General features: G+C 45.9%; 1 protein-coding gene across 1 annotated transcript in view; it reads left to right on the top strand.

Annotated features, from left to right (window-relative positions):
* The window catches only part of LOC147706810 (calpain-1 catalytic subunit-like), a 581687-nt gene that overhangs the window by 231992 nt on the left and 326493 nt on the right, over positions 1–23202 (top strand). Inside the window, exon 2 of the mRNA XM_086925938.1 lies at positions 8836–9091. Within this exon, the coding sequence (XP_086782064.1) occupies positions 8846–9091 (246 nt within the window). The 5' untranslated portion in view covers positions 8836–8845. The remainder of the gene's footprint in view (positions 1–8835; positions 9092–23202) is intronic.

Raw genomic sequence — 23202 nt, 5'->3', positions numbered from 1 at the left:
GGTTCAAATATGTTCTCTCACTGTTTCAAGCTTTATTACAAACTAGCAGCCCGTCCCGACGTTGTCCGGGTATGAATTGCTGCCGGCCAGTAGTATATTGTTTTGTAGGATTTCGTTTTGATAGCATTTCTTATCTGCGACAGGCCTGTGAAACGCTCCGATTCACAGTGCACTGCTGATGCACTTAAGAGTGCGCGTTCAGTAGTGTGTGAACTCGAGTTTCCCTACTTTATTTTTCCTTGCAATATTATATAGCGCGAACTCGACAACATGGCATGAGCACAATTTACATTACAGAAGAACACATTCATTTGTGGTAGGCACGGGGAGACAAAGCGATTTACCTGGAATCACAGAATGTTGAGCTGATGCCGAGATTCGAACGTAGCTCCCCAGCTCTAAAGTTCGCAATTCTAGAACTTGTGGCCTGTGCATTTTTCAAATCGATGGTGAAAAAATATGAGTATGTTGCTGGAGATGTGGGCCGCCGTGCCACTAATGTACTTACCGGGGAGGGTAAACCCCCATTATTCCGCAACTTTCTTTCCGCATACCATCACTTCTCATACTTTCATTACGAAAGTACCATGATTCCGCAATGCCATTATAACGCATGGCATTACATTTTATATGCTTTTACCACGCATACATTTACAACGAAATTCTTTGTAAATGCATGAATGGTAAAAGCATGTATTTTTTTTAATGTTTGGATAAGGTAAGTATGGTTATAGGGGTATATGTTTTGGGGTACTGAGGTATATGTTTTGGGGTGTTTGTGTATTTTAAGGGTTCAGATATAGTTTTGGGTTATGGGGTACAAGGGTAGTTTTAGGGTTTAGGGATAGGTATGGGTTTTGGGGTACAGGGGTATTTTTAGGGTTCAGGGCTAGGTTTGGGTTTTGGGGTATAGGAGTATTTTTAGGGTTCAGGGGTAGGTTTGGGTTTTGGGGTACAGGGGTATTTTTATGGTTCAGGGCTAGGTTTGGGTTTTGGGGTACAGGGGTATTTTAGGGTTCAGGGGTAGGTTTGGGTTTTGGGGTACAGGGTTATTTTTAGGGTTCAGGGCTAGGTTTGGGTTTTGCGGTACAGGGGTATTTTAATAGTTCAGGTTTGGGTTTTGGGGTACAGGGGTATTTTAGGGTTAAGGGGTAGGTTTGGGTTTTGGGGTACAGGGGTATTTTTAGGGTTCAGGGCTAGGTTTGGCTTTTGGTGTACTGGTTTTTTTTATGGTTCAGGGGTAGGTTTGGGTTTTGAGGTACAGGGGTATTTATAGGGTTCAGGGCTAGGTTTGGTTTTTGGGGTACAGGGGTATTTTTAGGGTTTAGGGATAGGTTTGGGTTTTGGGGTACAGGGTATATTTATAGGGTTAAGATGGGTTAGTGTTTAAGGGTGTTGGGGTATTTTAAGGAGTAAGGGTGGGTTATGATTATGGGGTACAGGGGTATTTAAAGGGAGCAGGGTGGACACCCAGCGCTGGAATGTACAGAACCTGGGAAGAAAAATCAATGAAATATTGGGCACAGCGCTCGCTTTTTTTTCCGTAATCCCGCGCCCTGCACACGCCCACGCCCCCAGCACACATCACACTATATGAGACATGAATGGTAAAAGCATGTTTTTTTATGTTTGGATAAGGTAAGTATGGGTATAGAAGTATATGTTTTGGGGTACTGAGGTATATGTTTTGGGGTGTTTGGGTGTTTTAAAGGTTCAGATATAGTTTTGGGTTATGGGGTACAGGGGTATTTTTAGGGTTCCGGGCTAGGTTTGAGTTTTGGGGTATAGGGGTATTTTTAGGGTTCAAGGGTAGGTTTGGGTTTTGGGGTACAGGGGTATTTTAAGGGTTCAGGGCTAGGTTTGGGGTACAGGGGTATTTTTAGGGTTCAGGGCTAGGTTTGGGTTTTGGGGTACAGTGGTATTTTAGGGCTCAGGGGTAGGTTTTGGTTTTGGGGTACAGGGGTATTTTTAGGCTTCAGGGCTAGGTTTGGATTCTGGGGTACAGGGGTATTTTTAGTGTTCAGGGGTAGGTTTGGGTTTTGGGGTACAGGGGTATTTTAAGGCTTCAGGGGTAGGTTTGGGTTTTGGGGTACAGGGTTATTTTTAGGCTTCAGGGCTAGGTTTGGATTCTGGGGTACAGGGGTATTTTTAGTGTTCAGGGGTAGGTTTGGGTTTTGGGGTACAATGGTATTTTAGGGCTCAGGGGTAGGTTTGGGTTTTGGGGTACAGGGGTATTTTTAGGCTTCAGGGCTAGGTTTGGATTCTGGGGTACAGGGGTATTTTTAGTGTTCATGGCTAGGTTTGGGTTTTGGGGTACAGTGGTATTTTAGGGTTCAGGGGTAGGTTTGGGTTTTGGGGTACAGGGTTATTTTTAGGCTTCAGGGCTAGGTTTGGATTCTGGGGTACAGGGGTATTTTTAGTGTTCAGGGGTAGGTTTGGGTTTTGGGGTACAGGGGTATTTTAAGGGTTCAGGGATAGGTTTGGGTTTTGGGGTACAGGGGTATTTTTAGGGTTCAGGGGTAGGTTTTGGTTTTGGGGTACAGGGTATATTTATAGGATTAAGATGGGTTAGTGTTTAAGGGTGTTGGTGTATTTTAAGGAGTAAGGGTGGGTTATGATTATGGGGTGCAGGGGTATTTAAAGGGAGCAGAGTGGGATTAGCACACGATATGAGACATGGCATGAAGGGCGGAACGTACCACACACCCCCAGCGTTTGTCAAGCCCCCCGCACACGCCCACAGCACAACGCAGACACGCCCACAAGAGACTACTTTGCTGGCCTGGTTCTTTTACCTTTTAAATGTATATGGTGGGTGTCTGTCCGTCCCATCTCCCTGCTCCCCTGGTTGAGCAAACTGCTTGAGAGGCACGTAAACAACATCCTAACGAACTATCTGGAGTCAAACAGTCTCCTGCGTGCCTCTCAGACAGGGATCCGTCCGCGACATGGGACAGAAACTGCGCTTCTAGCGGTTACGGAAGAAGCAAGAGCTGTGCTGGACCAGGGTGGGAAAGTCGCCATTATTTTATTGGACCTGAGTGCCGCGTTCGACACGGTGAACCATGTCACGTTGTTGCAACGACTGACGGACATGGGCGTGTCGGGCGCGGCCCTGGAATGGCTGACGTCCTTCTTGACCGACCGGTTCTTCCAGGTCTTTGAGGGTGAGGCAGTATCATCTAAACATTCTCTCAGGTGTGGGGTTCCTCAGGGCTCCTCCCTGAGCCCCACCCTGTTTAATGTTTATATGGAGCCTCTAGACAGGATAGTTCAACCCTTTGGTGTGCGTATTGTCACCTACGCGGACGATACCCAACTGGTGGTCTCTTTAGACCACGCGGAGGGTTCGTCCCACACCTTAGGTCCCTGTCTAGAGGCGGTCGCCAGATGGATGCATTCCTCCTGTTTAAAACTCAATGGGGAGAAAACAGATGTCATTCTGTTGGGGAATTCTTCCCCCTCCGCTTTTACATCCATCTGGCCACCATGTCTGGGTGAGCCCCCGACTCCCAAGCCCCAGATAAAGAGCCTAGGGATCTGGCTTGACCCAGCCTTGAATTTCTCAGTACAAGCCACTAAGATTGCAGCCACCTGTTTTGGGTTGATGAGGATGCTGCGGAAGGTGCTCCCTCTGCTTCCTTTTCAGGCCAGGAGGATACTGGTCCAGGCCCTGATATTGTCGCGCCTGGACTATGGGAATGCTCTTTTTTTGGGAGCCCCTTCCTTTGTCATCCAAAAGCTCCAAGTCACCCAAAACAGTGCGGCCCGCCTCCTCTACAATCTTCCTCGCCGACAGTCAGCCAGGGATGCCTTAAGAGAACTCTATTGGCTCCCTATTGCGGCGAGAGTGCAATTCAAATCTATGTGTATTTTACACAAGGCCTTCCATCACACTGGTCCCGCAATTTTGCAGACCTTGGCCACCCCCTACGTTCCTGTGCGTTCTCTCCGTTCTGGCTCCCTTCAGCTGGCCACCTCCGTCAGAGTCAAGAAGGCTCGATGGGGTGGTCGCTCCTTTTCACATACCGCGGCCAGGCTCTGGAACGCCCTCCCCCTATCTCTTCGGGAAATCACTAACCATCTTGCTTTCAGGAAAACCCTTAAAACACACTTGTATGCAAAAGCACACTGATCTGCCCTGCGCCCGCGCTAATAAAGTGTCAGTCATGAGCGCTACGAGGCCTCCGGGTAGATAGCGCTATACAAGTGTAATTTAATAATAATAATAATAATAATAAGTCTGCATAGCCTATGTCCTTCTGCTGCAACTGCCCTTTCCAACGCTGTATTGGGTGTTGTGATTGGTGCTGTGGTTCCTGAGATTACCCGCCTCAAAGGTTTGGGCTCTCTCTTTGTTATATTAGTATGGATGTCACAAAAAGATGTTAATATTTCACTTCTGTTCTTGGATTTTCGTCACTATAAAATACACTGAACAATAATCTTCACAAAAGTGATTTACAAAAGTTTAAGCTATTGCCATTATAAATTACAATAACTTTTACTTAAGTATTAATTATTAAAAGAAATTAAAAACCATTGTTTTTTGTAGTAGCAATACATGTAAGTCACGTAAATACAACACATATAAATGCTATGGGTGTCACATTTGCGAAAGTTATAACTATTGGCATTGTAAATGACAAAGCTATTAATTTAGCTATTTTCAAAACCAACACATAAATAAAAAATGTGTCATTTACAAGACCAATAGCTCAAACTTTCCTAATGCGAGACCTGTTGCATTGCAAATGCTTGTTTAAGCAATGCTTCTGTGTGAGACTGCCACCTCCTTTTTATTTATCCACAAATATCATACTTCATGCTGGTTGGTCATTTCCAATGTCATTCTTTATTGATATATTTTCATAGATCCATTTCTCATTTTTATATATAAAACCAATGGGGTGCGTAGGAATCGTTCTGGAGTTTGAGAAGGTACAGCTTTACTTGTGTTGGAGTGGGGAGAAGTAAAGGAGGTAGAGTGTAATTGTGCAGGAGCTGGAGGTACTACAGGAGTTGTGTTTGTGTTGGAGTGGGGGGAGTAAAGGAGGTGGTCTGTACTTGTGCGTGAGCTGGAGACGGTACCGGAGGTTGTTCTCGTGTGGAGCTGTGCAGCAGGTGGTCTGTATTTGTGCTGGAGCTCATAGACAATGCAGGAGGCGTTCTGTACTTCTATTGAAGCTGGGGGCGTAAAGGAGGAGGTCTGTAATTGTGCAGAAGCTGGGGGAAATGCAGGAGGAAATCTGTGCTTATGTTGTAGCTTCACGAGGTGATCTGTGCTAGTTTTGGAGTTGGTGAGGTACAGGAAGTAGTCTGTACTAATTGTCAAGTTCGGCTCCTGATTTGGTGCAACAAATTTTCCTACCCACCCTCTGCTCTTGTGCAGGAACCACAGGTGCAGGAACCACTGGTGCACCATCAGACCTCATGCATTCCCATGACCGCCAATGCAGACTGCACCACAGTTGAGGGTGGGCACGATGAGTACCAGTCTCTCCTAGTTCATTAGTGCACCAGGTGTTCTTTCACCACCTCAGCGGTCACACAAGGATTCACTATGGACATAGTACAGTCGTGCACCGGTGGTTCCGGCACCACTGCGGTGGACAGGATGATTCAAAGAGTTTACTAGTACACCAGTGGTCACTACACCACAGCAGCCACTGGACACAATGACTCACGGGGGTCTCCTCGTACACTTGTGCACCAGTAGTTCCTGCACCACTACAGGTGGCGGACACCATCACTCACAGGGTCTCCTTGTACACCACCACACCACGAGTTACTGCACCACATAGTCGAAGGACACCCTGAAACCGAGGGCTTCGTCTATTCTGCATTCTCCATTGGATGGGGCACTTGACAGGGGTGCCCACTGTTCCCGTATCTTTTTGCTCTAGCAATGGAACCATTGACAGCATTGGTGCGGATGGACCCTCAGGTTTGCAGTTTTGTATGCAGATGATGTTTTGTTTTGTTTTTTCTTACCAACCTAGACCGAACGGGCCCCTCTTGTTGCGCATCATTCAGATTATTGGAGAAACATCCGGTCTTTATATGAACCCTCGGAAATCCACTCTATGGGTATTGGGAGGTCGGGGGGAGCTCAGTTCTTGGGCATCGTTGGTACAGGTGGTGTATGGGGGCATGAAATATTTGGGGGTGTACTTGTCCGGCTCCCCCACCACGGCATGGGAGCGGAAACTTGCACCGGTATGGGAGCGTGTGTGTGAGGATATTAAGACCTGGTCCTACATGCCGCTGAACATCTACGGCCAGTCAGCCATTTTCAAGATGGTGGCACTCCCATGACTTTTGTATCAATTACAGAATCATCCCTACCCGATTTCCCCACGGTGGTTCCGGCAGGTGAATTCTGTCCTGGGACCGTTTCTTTGGGATGGTGGCGCGGTGAGGGTGGCAATCCGGACGTGTTTTCTATCCACGTATTACGGGGGGCTGCCACCTCCGATATTTGGTCTTATTATGTAGCATCGCATCTACTTGTCTTAAACGAGTGGTGGTATGGGGATAGGGCCCGGCATATGCATATGCCGTGGAGCGACGTTCCATGGGCGATCGGTCCCTCCATGTTCTTCTTTATTCTGCTCCGCTGAGGCGCCCTCTTCCATCTGCCACTCGGATGTTTTTCAGCTTTGGAGGCAGGCATTGCTGAGGATGGGCTGGTGGAACAGATTGACTCGGGAGACCCCATTATGGCACAATGGCCGCTTTCCACAGTTGCTGAGCCGCCCCGTGTTTTGAGACTGGGACAGTATTGGGATATCTACTCTGGGGGACGTTATGCGGGGCACGATTTTAAAATCCTTCCAAGACATCCAGAGGGATTATCAGATGCTAAAGATGCACTTCTTTAAATATTTGCAATTTAGCCATGCGATTTCCCCCAGCTTTGAGGGTCTGGACTCGCTGCCGGTGTTCAGCCCAAAAGAGGCTAAGATATTTATGGGGGACCTTCTAGACCATAAGATCTCTAAAATCTATCAATTACTGGTCACGCACTGTTCCCCCTTATTGCAGCGTTTGAGGGAGGCCTGGGAGGGAGATGTAGGTCAGATGGAGGAAGAGGACTGGACGGAAGCCTTGGCTACCCTGCGAGGAGCGGCCATTGCAATGAGCCTGCGGTTGATTCAGTTCAAATACCTCTATCGGGTTTACTTTACCAGGGTTAGGCTCTGGAGGGCGGGCCTGGTGGATTCCCCGGTGTGTCTCCGTTGTGGGCACGAGGAGGGGACCCTGTTGCACACTATATGGCACTTTGTCTCTCTGATGCATTGGGGTGGGAGTTCCCTAGTTCCCTGTTTCTTGTCCTCCTTCATGTGATGGAATGGATCGGGCAATATTTAGAAGAGACATCTCATTTTCCTTGTTTTTACTTTAGCGAAGAGGGACATAGCTAGAGCCTGGAAGGCGGTGGTTGCCCCTTCTGTTTCGACTTGGAAAAATGTGCAGGACTTCTTTATGGGTCTTGATGTTCCTATCTTTGAAGCTAGAGGGTGCCCCCAGAAAATTATAAAATCTGGAAGCGCTGGGCGGATTATCGGGGTCTGGAGCTAGAGCGCCGCAAGGGGGCCGGGACCCGGGGTAGCCTGTTGGCCTCTCACATACCTTACGCTTTTCTCCTGAGTGGCTTGCGTGTACTCGGCGGGAGGTGGTAGTGTGGTCATTGAGTTAAAGTGTAGATTAATGGCAGTCTGGGTCAGTGTTATATTGTTCCGTAATAAGGAGTAGGCACGCTGGGGGTGGGGAGGGAGGGGGGATGTTGGTTGGTTTGCAGGAATTGATTTTATATGCATTGCCTTTCATATTTTCCTTTAAATAAATGAGTAAAATCGTCAAAGACCAACTTTTGTGTCTTATATCTGGCAGTTGTATCTGGGACTCAGAGATCTGCATTGTTTGCATCACTCTGACAAATAAAATCTGTTTAAAAAAGAAACTAGAGAAAGTGTATTGTGAACAGAACACCGATTACAGTGGAACTAGACTAACACATCACAGCTTGACTGTATGCTGTGGAGCTTGTGGGGAGAAGATGTGTGCGGGTGGAGCCCAGAGTGAGTGACAGAGAGGACTTCCATCTTGGACGCGATGATGTTTTTCCTTAAAATGTAGCCTAGTTTACATCTAGTCGGAAAACGCACTTCTACACATCATAGAAACTGTGTTTCAAAAGCAATAATATTAAATCAATCTGTCTATATGAAATCAAGTGTAAAATTACCTTTTGCTCATTGTTAATAATGTACAATAATATTAATCCATAAAATTCTCTTGCAATCCCTTGGTGCTTGTGTGTAGTGATTGCTACTCATCCTCTGCTGTCACCATGTGGAATGTTAATATTCATGATGACACATTAGAATAATGGGTTCCTTGCTCTGTGAATTCAGTTGGGAGCTTGGGGCTGAGCTGTAGGGAGACAGCTCCTGGTGTTTTTTTTTTATCCTTCTTAACATTTTATTACCTTGACTACCATCTTGTACCATCTTACTAAATAAATACTTATTCTTACAAGAACCTACGTGGACCTGATCATTATTTACTTCACTACAAAGTGAACCGTGATGGTGTCGGAACCACGCGAGGGAGCTAGGCACACCCACCCGTGTGTTCCTGTGATTCTTTCTGCCAGGTGTCTTTGCAGTGCTCTTTGTTTGTTTTGCTGTGGTTAAGACTTTGCTTGTCCCTTCCACTGATTATCATAAGTCAGTTTGCATCTGCTTAGCGTCTCTTCTTCTCTTACACACACTCATGTGGCCTGAGCCTAGTTAAGTGCTCACTCCTCCTTCTCCTTTCTCTCCTCAGCAGTGATAATATGATGCCGTTTGGTGGGATCGCCTCCAAGCTGAAAATCGACCGTCTGAAGGCGGACGGGGTCGGCGAGCACAGCAATGCCGTCAAGTTCCTGAACCAGGACTACGAGAGCCTGAAGCAGCAGTGTCTGGAGAGCGGCGCCCTCTTCGAGGACCCCCACTTCCCCCCCATCACCGCCTCCCTCGGCTTCAAAGAGCTGGGCCCGGGCTCCTCCAAGGTGCAGGGGGTGCGGTGGAAGCGTCCGTCGGTAAGTGCAGGTGAACTCATGGGAGCAGCCAGGGCCCTCCTATATATCCCTCATCCACTGTAGCAATGGTTGTGAGCGAATGAGTGAGCAAGAACAAACCTCCCTAAAATGTTTTTAGGTTGAGCCTAGGCTTAGGCAGCGTGAATGCGCTGTCTGCAAGACCTGCTGTAATCAATAAAACAACTCCCTTCCCGCCTCCCGCTTTCCATTGGTTTACTCCAGCGTTGCTCTTATTTGCTGCTTCCTGTCTTGTTCCTGCAAATGATACCTCACTTCCTTTTAAGGCTAACGAGCACTGGTAAAGTACAGTGTACTTATGCTTGCCTCTCTTTTTAATTGATGCTTCTGGCCTTTCGCTGCTTGTTTTAAATGTAGTTTTCTGCCTGTTTTGCTTCACCCTTCTGCTTCGCGTTATAAGCCCTCCCCCCAGTCTGAGCGCAATGGAAGGCCGCCTCCATCTGCAACTATGTTTCCTGTTCAAGAAAACGCTTCAACAATATATGGCTCTGTAACCCATGCAGTCCGAAACTGTAGGGTGTATGTTTTGCTTGCAGCTTCTCCCCACCTGTGTCCAAAACTGAAGAAACGTCCGTGCCTCTGATACTTCTTGGCCACAATTTTGTGAATTTGTAATTCGTTTTCAACTTTGGTCTCGTCGTGTTATGAAGTTAGAGTGCGTCTGTTTATGTGCTTATGTGTGAGTGTTACTTGCATGTGCACACTTCTTATGTTGCACAATGTGGGAATGTGTGTGTTTTCATGCTTGTATCTTGTGCCTTTATTTTTGCTTGCATGATTTTTAGGTGCACCTGCATGTGTATTCCTGTGTTTTAATCTTTGGCTCATGATTGTCCCGGGAACAGTACTCCATTCGTATAGATAAGGAAGAGAATCTGGATGTGGCACTACGGCGCACTTTACAACTGGTCAGCCAGGTTTGAGTCCTCCTGGGACTCTGGGCAAATGACATATTCCCCATGTATCCAAAATAGGAATATGCCTTTATGTAATGTAGCTTATTAGTCCAAGATGGCGGGCACGTGAAAAAGTCTTGCTTTACTCCTTCGCCTCTGTTTATGGCAGAAGACGTCACTCTCCTCTTGCAGCATGCTTCGCTTCTTTTCCTCCTTTTTTCCACCATCTTGTAGACCGGTTGCGGTAAAGTGTGAGCATTGGTGGTTATTAATTCTTTTGTTTTTGTGGGTACGGGTTGGACATTTTGAGTGTTGTGATTTTGGGGCTTCAGGGCCGATGCTTGGCATGTGCAGTGTGGGCATTTGCCCAGGGACCCACACTTGTTAGCATGAAAAAAGGGCCTCGCTGCAGTGCCTTTTAAAGGACTCAGTTATGATGATGGTGGTGCCTCACAGCCATTGGCCGAAATGGCTTTGGTAACCTAATCGCTGCATCCGCATGAGGACACTAATTAGAGAAGTATTAAAAGTGCCCTTAGGTGTGAAGTGAGCCTGGCCCTTGCATGAATGAAAAGCAGGGTGTCCTGCAACCCTCACAATAAAAGAGGGAAACACATGCATCACAATGAACACTGCTCATCATAGGGTTGCGAGCTTTCTCAAAGAAACATACCAGCCATTTGTTGTTTTTTTAAAGATGCAGCAAAGGCCCAGACGTTATACTTAGTAGGATTTTGAAATATTAGTATGTATTCATTTGTAACATGACCTTTCTGCCCTGCTTTACATTAACCATGAGTCAGGTGTTGTTAATGTATCTCTGGGCCACGTTTTAAAGTAGTTGCTACTTATACCTGCTGTTTGAAGTATGTACAGGTAAGGGTTAAACATATCAGCCTCAGGAAATGTTCCTTCTTTTTTCTGGCCATGTGGCAACCCTGTTCACCTAGGATAAAGGAAAATGGTGAAAGAAGCACAGAGAATGGAGGTGCATATAAAGTGAGGTATGACAAAGGAAAGAACTAAGATAAGGGGTGTCGAAGAGATTATAAAATAAAAGTACAGCAGAGAGGGACAGATTAACGTCATGGGGACAGAACGGCAACGAAGGGAAGAGGCTTGAGGAAACAGGAAGAGGAGGGGTGTATGTGACGAGCAGGATCAGTGAGGAAGGGAAGAGTCTGGGCCCTGCGCTAGGGTTGAAAACATGGGGCTCTGCTTCTCGGTGAAATGCCACGCTATCCCAATCCGAGCACATCACAAATATATTATTCAAGGGAGGTGTTTTGACCTCCCTCGTCCAAGGGCGTGGTGACATTCCTGGGGTGTGGAGGTGGGTAGAGGAAAATAGTGGGTAGGAAAGTGGACAGCAGTCAGTGCTTAATTTGGGCCGGTGATTTCCGGTGCTCATCACTGACACTTAATTGCCAACACCGGCACTCATGACATCTGCCACATGGTGGCGCGGTTTGTGTATTTTCAGGATGAGCAGAACAACTGCTGATTATTATTTCAATATGCATTTAAAACAGCTAATACCTGCTGCCAAGTAATTCCTATTGATTTGGAAACCTTGAAAAGTCCGAATTATCACACCTATACCAGTGTGATGGTTGGTAGTTGTGTAGGTACTGTCATTGGCAGCGCTGACAGTGGCAATGGGTGGTGCAAGCTGCGGTGGCCTCCCAAGGAGGGCCATGGCTCTTCTGTTTTTTTTTTTTACAAATTAAGCACTTGCAGCAGTGAAGCCAACAACTGTGTTGGCTCAACATTAGGAGCAGGGCAGCACCTCGCTTAAATACCTTCCCTGCCTTTTCTGTTTTGCTTTGCCAGGCAACAAAAGGGCCACTTTATTCCAAGGACCTGCCAGACATTATCAAGTGGATTGGGGGATGAGGGAGCAGACAGAAAAGACTGGCATTGCAGGGCTTAGCCAAGCTCAGTCTCCTTGGCCTTGGTGCGCTGCATCAGGCTGCAAGCTCCAGGTATAGGCCACCTTCCCGGGGCCTTGCTGCCAATATCTAGTGCTGTGTGGTCTTGGGGAGCTCTCCTTGGCCTCAATGCTGTGAAACAGAGAAGATAAAACTCCCTCACATGGGCCTGAAAGCACCTGGAGTGGTTTAACCCCTTCGGTGCTGATGAAGGCTCCCGGTCGTCAACAGTTACGGTGGGCGTGTGCTGATGATGGCCGGGAGCCGTCATGATCACGCCCGCGATCGGAATGTGCCGCACAGGTGCAGAATTCCAGCCGCAGCCAGGGGGTTAATGGTAGTGGGGAACCAGGTACAGGTCCTGGCATCGGCTCTAAATCCTGTGTGTGAGAGCAAATCATTAAAAAAAAACTGACGTATTGTAACGCGATTGGTACTTTTGTAAAGCACTCCAAAGACCGCGGGCTGAGTTTGTACTATATAAAAGTGTAGAAAAAGGAACCTCAAAGCCATATCACAGTCCTCTCACATCTCCGCACTAGCCATCATGCATGACTCTGAACCCCCTGCTGAAAGGATGGGTGGAAGCGTAGGTGGATGGAAGAGTGAAGGGGATGATGGATGGAGTGAAAGGATGGCTGAATGAGTGAAATAATGGATGAGTGGATTGATAGATGTGTAAAAGGGTGGATGTTAGGATGGATGAGTGAAAAGAGGGATGGATGGAGTGAAAGGATGGATGGATGGATGGATGAGTGAAAGGATGGGTGTAAGAGTAGAGGAGTGAAAGAATGGATTGAGTGAAAGTGAGGGTGGAGGGAAGAAAGAAAGGGTGTATAGGTGAGTGAAAGTGTAAATAGATGGATGGATAAGTGAAAGGATGGGTGAAAAGGTAAATGGATGGATGAGGGAAAGGATGGAGTGAAAGTGTGGCTGAATGTTACTGATCTGCACACACAAGGTCCCTTGGCGATACCAAAGAAGATTAGAAGTTCCGTGATGTCACTTTCTGTGATGTCACTTCTTGTGATGTTAACAAAAAATTGTGTGTGGAGGGTCAAGGGGCATATTTACCGACCTGTCTGCTGTCACCCCTACTCAGACTACAGAACATACAACGAAGCAGACCAGGTCAAAAACGGTGTGTAACTATACCAGTGACTGAGAAACAGATAGAGTGCATGTGTGCATCAGTGTCGTTGGTGGTCATTGGCAACAAATAACTAGAAAGAAACCCATCAGACCACCCTTGTTGGTGGGGTTTACGTCACTTGGGAATCAATTGATCATACCATATCACGAATGGCCATATAGTGCCGTGGTGAAATGGATGTCAATAGTCTAGTCATAGTGTTTGCCATAGAAGTGGACATAGTAGTGTGCAGTGCTCGAGTGATAAGGGTGAAATAAAATTGACTACACTAGTTCTGACAAAGTGTACATACAGAAACTATGGTGTCAAAAGTTAAAAACGCCTGGTGGAAAGTCTACCCTATGGCGCTATGCAGGACGGTCGACATGTTTCAGCCTGTGGGACATTGTCCCGGCTTTCTTCAGGACCATAGATACAAGAAAGCTACTGCAACTAGAACCACAAATGATGTATAGGGTACAGAATTGATACATATCTACCAGAAACTCAAACGTTTTAGGCGTCCACTGGTGGGAGAAGTTAGTATTCTTCCTGTCAACAAACAAAAGATGATTGTATAATAACATTGAATTACACAAACACAACCACCTGGATACAGAGAGACTGTATACAGGAACACACCAGCATGAATACATTATATTCCGCATATATACGAATAAGCATATTAGCTAGATCGCCTAGAGGCATTTCCTCTAGGTGATACTCACCCAGCCTTGTGTGGGTGAAGACCTCACCTCACCCGGCAACCGCTCGGGAGTAGGAGGCCCCGCTCTATGGTGTAGAAAAGGAACACAGTAAGTAAAACTTTACGGTGCCCAAGCCAATCGCTCTACACACTAAACCTAACTGACGTGTGGTGTGTGCCCCTCTGCCCAACCAAGGTCCCCACAGCTCCTCTCCAATGGCATATAAGGAGTCACAAATGATGTGAGATGTCCCATGCTGCGAGACCTAATATAGACCCTTCAGAGTGTCTATAAACAATTTCTACATATAATTGCTACATCCCCAACAAATGCTGCTGCTCAAAAAGGAGTTTAAAAGTAGTCCAAAGGTGACTGTATCAACTGCCCAGAAGTAGGGGCTTCTTTTAATGTAGTGGGATATGGGTTATAAGACTACCCACCCATACAAAGAGCTGAGACCCTTAGAACTAACTAAAGACTTAAAATCTTAGAGCAGCTAACTGGTCTGAAAACTACCGAAAGACAGAGCAAGCAGGTACTCACCTGTCCGTCGTTGCCCCAAAGTGTGAGCCAAGCGGAAGAGGAGGTAACGAGGGAAACGCCCTGATCATTAAAGTAGCTTCCTGGCAGTGACGAATACCAGGAGGAAAACGCGACAGGAGACACTGCTCCCTCGCGCATGCGCGAGCGGTAAAACGGCGCCTGTGTGTATACTCGTTAATGTCCATAATGTGCTGCGCGATGGATAAAAAGAAAGGAGTATTATTCATAAGAGCCGAGAGTGAATTCAACAGTCAGCCCCCTTAGAGAGGTCTGTCCAGCGTTGTTTCTTGCGTATTTTAACGAGCGCCAGGGTGCATGACCAGTGCAGAAACACTGTTCTATGGAGCATGCGCATGGCGGTCAGAGTGTGTTTCTTACACAGTGAATATACAGATGCTGTAAAAGCGCAGCGTAGTCCTGATAGCAAAGGCTGCAACTGTGCATATGAGCAGCTAACTTGTTTAGTATTGAGATAAGTACAGCTCAAAGATGTTATGTGTGCTCCCATCATAGAGATATCAACCACAAGTACGGTGGAAAATGCATTATCGTTATATTGTAGGTGCAGTTCGACAGTCAGCATGATATTTACATAGAATCAACATAACCATACAAAAACAAGATCAGAATACGCCAATGGCTGTATTCGGAAATGTAGTCCATCAATGGTCTGAAAATTGTATTCACTAGCGCCAATCACTAAATGCTCAAAATCGATTTGACTTAAGGGTCATCACATTCGCGAGCTAAATGTCATGGGAATAGAAAATTATTATCTTCAAATGTCATTGAAGGAGGGATGTGGAGGAGGGGAGGAAGGCAGAAAAAGCGGACGCCCCCAATTCAGCTAGGTGAGCTATCAAGGTGCGAATAACCAAGGATTCCACCTATTTGTAATGGACCCGCAACTTAAAAGTTGCTCTAAATACTAACAAAAAATTGTGTGTGGAGGGTCAAGGGGCATATTTACCGACCTGTCTGCTGTCACCCCTACTCAGACTACAGAACATACAACGAAGCAGACCAGGTCAAAAACGGTGTGTAACTATACCAGTGACTGAGAAACAGATAGAGTGCATGTGTGCATCAGTGTCGTTGGTGGTCATTGGCAACAAATAACTAGAAAGAAACCCATCAGACCACCCTTGTTGGTGGGGTTTACGTCACTTGGGAATCAATTGATCATACCATATCACGAATGGCCATATAGTGCCGTGGTGAAATGGATGTCAATAGTCTAGTCATAGTGTTTGCCATAGAAGTGGACATAGTAGTGTGCAGTGCTCGAGTGATAAGGGTGAAATAAAATTGACTACACTAGTTCTGACAAAGTGTACATACAGAAACTATGGTGTCAAAAGTTAAAAACGCCTGGTGGAAAGTCTACCCTATGGCGCTATGCAGGACGGTCGACATGTTTCAGCCTGTGGGACATTGTCCCGGCTTTCTTCAGGACCATAGATACAAGAAAGCTACTGCAACTAGAACCACAAATGATGTATAGGGTACAGAATTGATACATATCTACCAGAAACTCAAACGTTTTAGGCGTCCACTGGTGGGAGAAGTTAGTATTCTTCCTGTCAACAAACAAAAGATGATTGTATAATAACATTGAATTACACAAACACAACCACCTGGATACAGAGAGACTGTATACAGGAACACACCAGCATAAATACATTATATTCCGCATATATACGAATAAGCATATTAGCTAGATCGCCTAGAGGCATTTCCTCTAGGTGATACTCACCCAGCCTTGTGTGGGTGAAGACCTCACCTCACCTGGCAACCGCTCGGGAGTAGGAGGCCCCGCTCTATGGTGTAGAAAAGGAACACAGTAAGTAAAACTTTACGGTGCCCAAGCCAATCGCTCTACACACTAAACCTAACTGACGTGTGGTGTGTGCCCCTCTGCCCAACCAAGGTCCCCACAGCTCCTCTCCAATGGCATATAAGGAGTCACAAATGATGTGAGATGTCCCATGCTGCGAGACCTAATATAGACCCTTCAGAGTGTCTATAAACAATTTCTACATATAATTGCTACATCCCCAACAAATGCTGCTGCTCAAAAAGGAGTTTAAAAGTAGTCCAAAGGTGACTATCACCCATACAAAGAGCTGAGACCCTTAGAACTAACAGGGTCTCAGCTCTTTGTATGGGTGGGTAGTCTTATAACCCATATCCCACTACATTAAAAGAAGCCCCTACTTCTGGGCAGTTGATACAGTCACCTTTGGACTACTTTTAAACTCCTTTTTGAGCAGCAGCATTTGTTGGGGATGTAGCAATTATATGTATATGTAGAAATTGTTTATAGACACTCTGAAGGGTCTATATTAGGTCTCGCAGCATGGGACATCTCACATCATTTGTGACTCCTTATATGCCATTGGAGAGGAGCTGTGGGGACCTTGGTTGGGCAGAGGGGCACACACCACACGTCAGTTAGGTTTAGTGTGTAGAGCGATTGGCTTGGGCACCGTAAAGTTTTACTTACTGTGTTCCTTTTCTACACCATAGAGCGGGGCCTCCTACTCCCGAGCGGTTGCCGGGTGAGGTGAGGTCTTCACCCACACAAGGCTGGGTGAGTATCACCTAGAGGAAATGCCTCTAGGCGATCTAGCTAATATGCTTATTCGTATATATGCGGAATATAATGTATTCATGCTGGTGTGTTCCTGTATACAGTCTCTCTGTATCCAGGTGGTTGTGTTTGTGTAATTCAATGTTATTATACAATCATCTTTTGTTTGTTGACAGGAAGAATACTAACTTCTCCCACCAGTGGACGCCTAAAACGTTTGAGTTTCTGGTAGATATGTATCAATTCTGTACCCTATACATCATTTGTGGTTCTAGTTGCAGTAGCTTTCTTGTATCTATGGTCCTGAAGAAAGCCGGGACAATGTCCCACAGGCTGAAACATGTCGACCGTCCTGCATAGCGCCATAGGGTAGACTTTCCACCAGGCGTTTTTAACTTTTGACACCATAGTTTCTGTATGTACACTTTGTCAGAACTAGTGTAGTCAATTTTATTTCACCCTTATCACTCGAGCACTGCACACTACTATGTCCACTTCTATGGCAAACACTATGACTAGACTATTGACATCCATTTCACCACGGCACTATATGGCCATTCGTGATATGGTATGATCAATTGATTCCCAAGTGACGTAAACCCCACCAACAAGGGTGGTCTGATGGGTTTCTTTCTAGTTATTTGTTGCCAATGACCACCAACGACACTGATGCACACATGCACTCTATCTGTTTCTCAGTCACTGGTATAGTTACACACCGTTTTTGACCTGGTCTGCTTCGTTGTATGTTCTGTAGTCTGAGTAGGGGTGACAGCAGACAGGTCGGTAAATATGCCCCTTGACCCTCCACACACAATTTTTTGTTAGTATTTAGAGCAACTTTTAAGTTGCGGGTCCATTACAAATAGGTGGAATCCTTGGTTATTCGCACCTTGATAGCTCACCTAGCTGAATTGGGGGCGTCCGCTTTTCCTCCCCTCCTCCACATCCCTCCTTCAATGACATTTGAAGATAATAATTTTCTATTCCCATGACATTTAGCTCGCGAATGTGATGACCCTTAAGTCAAATCGATTTTGAGCATTTAGTGATTGGCGCTAGTGAATACAATTTTCAGACCATTGATGGACTACATTTCCGAATACAGCCATTGGCGTATTCTGATCTTGTTTTTGTATGGTTATGTTGATTCTATGTAAATATCATGCTGACTGTCGAACTGCACCTACAATATAACGATAATGCATTTTCCACCGTACTTGTGGTTGATATCTCTATGATGGGAGCACACATAACATCTTTGAGCTGTACTTATCTCAATACTAAACAAGTTAGCTGCTCATATGCACAGTTGCAGCCTTTGCTATCAGGACTACGCTGCGCTTTTACAGCATCTGTATATTCACTGTGTAAGAAACACACTCTGACCGCCATGCGCATGCTCCATAGAACAGTGTTTCTGCACTGGTCATGCACCCTGGCGCTCGTTAAAATACGCAAGAAACAACGCTGGACAGACCTCTCTAAGGGGGCTGACTGTTGAATTCACTCTCGGCTCTTATGAATAATACTCCTTTCTTTTTATCCATCGCGCAGCACATTATGGACATTAACGAGTATACACACAGGCGCCGTTTTACCGCTCGCGCATGCGCGAGGGAGCAGTGTCTCCTGTCGCGTTTTCCTCCTGGTATTCGTCACTGCCAGGAAGCTACTTTAATGATCAGGGCGTTTCCCTCGTTACCTCCTCTTCCGCTTGGCTCACACTTTGGGGCAACGACGGACAGGTGAGTACCTGCTTGCTCTGTCTTTCGGTAGTTTTCAGACCAGTTAGCTGCTCTAAGATTTTAAGTCTTTAGTTAGTTCTAAGGGTCTCAGCTCTTTGTATGGGTGGGTAGTCTTATAACCCATATCCCACTACATTAAAAGAAGCCCCTACTTCTGGGCAGTTGATACAGTCACCTTTGGACTACTTTTAAACTCCTTTTTGAGCAGCAGCATTTGTTGGGGATGTAGCAATTATATGTAGAAATTGTTTATAGACACTCTGAAGGGTCTATATTAGGTCTCGCAGCATGGGACATCTCACATCATTTGTGACTCCTTATATGCCATTGGAGAGGAGCTGTGGGGACCTTGGTTGGGCAGAGGGGCACACACCACACGTCAGTTAGGTTTAGTGTGTAGAGCGATTGGCTTGGGCACCGTAAAGTTTTACTTACTGTGTTCCTTTTCTACACCATAGAGCGGGGCCTCCTACTCCCGAGCGGTTGCCGGGTGAGGTGAGGTCTTCACCCACACAAGGCTGGGTGAGTATCACCTAGAGGAAATGCCTCTAGGCGATCTAGCTAATATGCTTATTCGTATATATGCGGAATATAATGTATTCATGCTGGTGTGTTCCTGTATACAGTCTCTCTGTATCCAGATGGTTGTGTTTGTGTAATTCAATGTTATTATACAATCATCTTTTGTTTGTTGACAGGAAGAATACTAACTTCTCCCACCAGTGGACGCCTAAAACGTTTGAGTTTCTGGTAGATATGTATCAATTCTGTACCCTATACATCATTTGTGGTTCTAGTTGCAGTAGCTTTCTTGTATCTATGGTCCTGAAGAAAGCCGGGACAATGTCCCACAGGCTGAAACATGTCGACCGTCCTGCATAGCGCCATAGGGTAGACTTTCCACCAGGCGTTTTTAACTTTTGACACCATAGTTTCTGTATGTACACTTTGTCAGAACTAGTGTAGTCAATTTTATTTCACCCTTATCACTCGAGCACTGCACACTACTATGTCCACTTCTATGGCTAACACTATGACTAGACTATAGACATCCATTTCACCACGGCACTATATGGCCATTCGTTATATGGTATGATCAATTGATTCCCAAGTGACGTAAACCCCACCAACAAGGGTGGTCTGATGGGTTTCTTTCTAGTTATTTGTTGCCAATGACCACCAACGACACTGATGCACACATGCACTCTATCTGTTTCTCAGTCACTGGTATAGTTACACACCGTTTTTGACCTGGTCTGCTTCGTTGTATGTTCTGTACTTCTTGTGATGTCACATGCAAATTAGGACCCGGGCCACAAAAATCTTAGGACCAGCCCAGAGATTCTGCAGGCGGTTTCGGGGAGGGTAGGCTGGCGGGGATACTGAGTGCATCAGAAGTGGTGTCGAAAAACAGTGTTTCTCTTGTAAATACCAAAGCTGCCCGACGCAAGACGCCTCTAATTCCCTTCAATATTAGTTACCAAAATAAAGAGGCAGGCGCTGGAAACTGGAAGGCAAAAAACAGGTTTATTACTCCAGAGGAGAACACATCAACTCGGACACGCAGAATGTCTTTGGGAGGTGTTCTCACCATTTCTCCGCTGTTTGGTCTTTTATACGCATTTGCATCAGTTTATTGGCAGGTTAAACATCCTTCGAATTCCTGCCCCAAGCAGGTTCCCACACAGACCCAGCAGCTGTCGTCCCCCTCCCAAATCTAACAGATGATCGCTATCTCGCAGCTGGACATTCCGACAGCATCTAAAAATGTGTGGGATCGGTCAGATCTGAGGGATCGCGCTATTGATTCAATCAGACTTCTTTGTTAGTGCTACAAGTCCTGCCGTGTGGGGGCAATAAACTATGTCTGTAAGGTTCGGATAGTGCCTGGGACCGGATTGAACAGCCAGGTGCAGTCAGGGAGGTTATCAGGAGGTCTTGCTAATGTGCGGAGGATGAAAAGACAAATGGGTTTAGGGCGGGAAGTGGCTCCGGGGCTTTGTCATGATTACAATGTTTTATGACCCCAGTACATTGGTTCAGGCTTAGTCAGAGCACTGGGGGATGATGGCGAGGTCAGAGTGAGACATAGGTGACCAGCAGTGAATGAAATGGCTGTGATGTCTAAAATTGTTGATGCTTACGTGCACGCAGAGGCCCTCGCTAAGCAAGATGGTGCAGGCAGTGTTTCACGATGTTCACTTTGCTCTCAACAGTGGCTGTGGCGAACATAAATGAACGCCGCTTATGTATACCTTAAGTTTATAGAATTTAACGGTGGGACCCTGCAGAGGATCTGCAAAGCCTTCTGTATTGTGTATAGCGTCCTGGATTGCCACGAGAAGGGTCACCTGCAAGTCGTTGCGAGATAGGCCGTTTGTGCTGGTAGCGTCTGTTATACAGCATTTAGTGTTGGCAGTCTAATATGACCGGTCCTCCGAAGGGAATCCCTACATTGGTCAGTGAGTTGCCCCATGAGAACAACATCATTTAGTAGACTAAAATATATGTTTGTTTATCCTATCAGACGTTTTAAACTGTTCGTGTAAGACCTTTTATGGGCCAGACAAGTGGGTTTGAGTCAAAGCAGGTAACATAAGGCGGTCTTGATGGGCAAGCTGGTGCTCCTTTGCCACTGATTCGTTTACGGTGCTAATATTAACTGTGTTCCTACGAGGTGCTGGAAGCATTCAGAACTTTTCTGGTAGCTACCTTCCAAAGGAACTACAGATGGATACCTGAGCACTGTAAGATCTGAAGGGGCAGCAGTAGCGGGGGCGTGCGCGAATCTGGGGGTCCCTTACGAGATCCGAACTCCGAACTCCTTTAAAAAAAACTCTTTTTTGAGTTTGTTAACACCCTGGCTGCGGCCGGAATTCTGCGCCTGTGCGGCACATTCCGATCGCAGGCGTGGTCGTCATCCGCACATGCCCACCGTAACTCATGACAGCCGGGAGCCGTCCTCAGCACCGAACGGGTTAATTTAGTGTAAATTAGGTAATGTTCACCTAATCGTAAAGCATTTATAGCCATTTTAAGCTGTGCTAAATGTGTGTTTTGGATTCAGATATTTATTTATTTATACCCAAGTAGATTATTTATTAAGACTTCGCATTCCTGCTTTAACTATGGAATGTTACTTGAAATCCCGATGATTTTCAGAACCACATCCGTGTGTGAGCGCAAGATACAAACAATTGTTCTTCAGACGCATCCTTTTTAGGTCAAGCCTAGCCTAGTGCAGCGCGCATGCGCTGCTCTGCGAGGCTACTTGTAGCTACTCTGTATGGGTCTGACTCCTCCCACGCATTGGGTTGGCTTTCACATGTGTCTTTTTCAAAACAAAGCCTGCAAATGGCTGAAGGTGGGTGCATGTCCCACCTCTTCTGAAAGGTTCACTCCCACAGCACAGCGTTTTGCCTGTGGGAGCGGCAGCAGCAATGCCTCCTTGTCTTCCCTGCGCCCCTCCCCATTGTCTCCCTGTGCGGGCCCCCACCCCTCCTCTTGAGCTGCTTGTTTTAATGGCTAGCTTCCCCTTGTGAGATCTGACTTTTTGTAATTACAACTGTTTTAGCAGCTGCTTGTTTGTTTGGTTGAGGATGGTGTGGAGTTTTCTGACATATTTTCCTGGTGTTGCTAACGTTACAGCTTTTAATGAAAGCTTCAAAAGTTGGACCAGTTTGTGAGACAAAACCAAACGTAAGTGCTCGCAGAAAATGATTTTCGGGGCTGTCCGTGCCAGATTTAAACACGACAATTTGTTATGAAATTCATAATTCCAAGGTTTCGGATTCAGACTTCTGAGGTAGTTTTTAAATGACAACCTTTCTTCAGTGATACTACAAATAGGTACTTGTTTATTTTACTTTCAGGAGAGCATATTTTCTTGACCTCTCTCCCTCTCCCGGAGTACTCCTTTGTGGGAAGTGCGTAATGTGCTTACTGTTACAGTTCCTATTGGCATCCTCCATGTCTAGTGGTGAGCATTGTTTAATGCTCTTGGTGTATATCACAATAGCAACCTCTGTCTCTTTCAGTGTGAGAGCTCACGGGCACCTAGAGGAGCGATGAGAGAGCTTCTGCGCCATGGACATGAGGCGCAACCCCAGAGTGGCAAGATCTCTCTTCCCTGCTTTTTACTGCATGTTCAGACACAGTGCACGTTCTGCTCTTTTCAGCGTTTTCGCATTGGTAATGTTAAGATTATTAAAAAATATATCACTGGGTGCATTTTAGGCAGGAGGAGCTTATTTCGCTACTTCAGTAGAAGAAGTTCTAAATAGGAGAAACATATATATATATATATTCTGTTTCCTTAGCATATAGTGAGTATGGCCACAGTATGTCCGCAGCAGAAACATGCGTTTGTTTGCTTTTAGTGTGAAACTACATAGAAGCATAATTTGTTTTTGAAAATGCCCCAATGAAATTGGCTTTTATGTTTAAGTATAAATGTTAAGAATATGAAATAAAACAAATATGATTACACGAAAACTACTTTGGCTCAGCATCCCTATTTAAAAAAAAACTACATGGAACTAAA

Source organism: Lissotriton vulgaris, chromosome 6 (genome assembly GCF_964263255.1).
Source record: "Lissotriton vulgaris chromosome 6, aLisVul1.2, whole genome shotgun sequence".
In the NCBI taxonomy this organism is placed as follows: domain Eukaryota; kingdom Metazoa; phylum Chordata; class Amphibia; order Caudata; family Salamandridae; genus Lissotriton; species Lissotriton vulgaris.
This window is presented reverse-complemented; position numbering and strand designations above follow the sequence as displayed.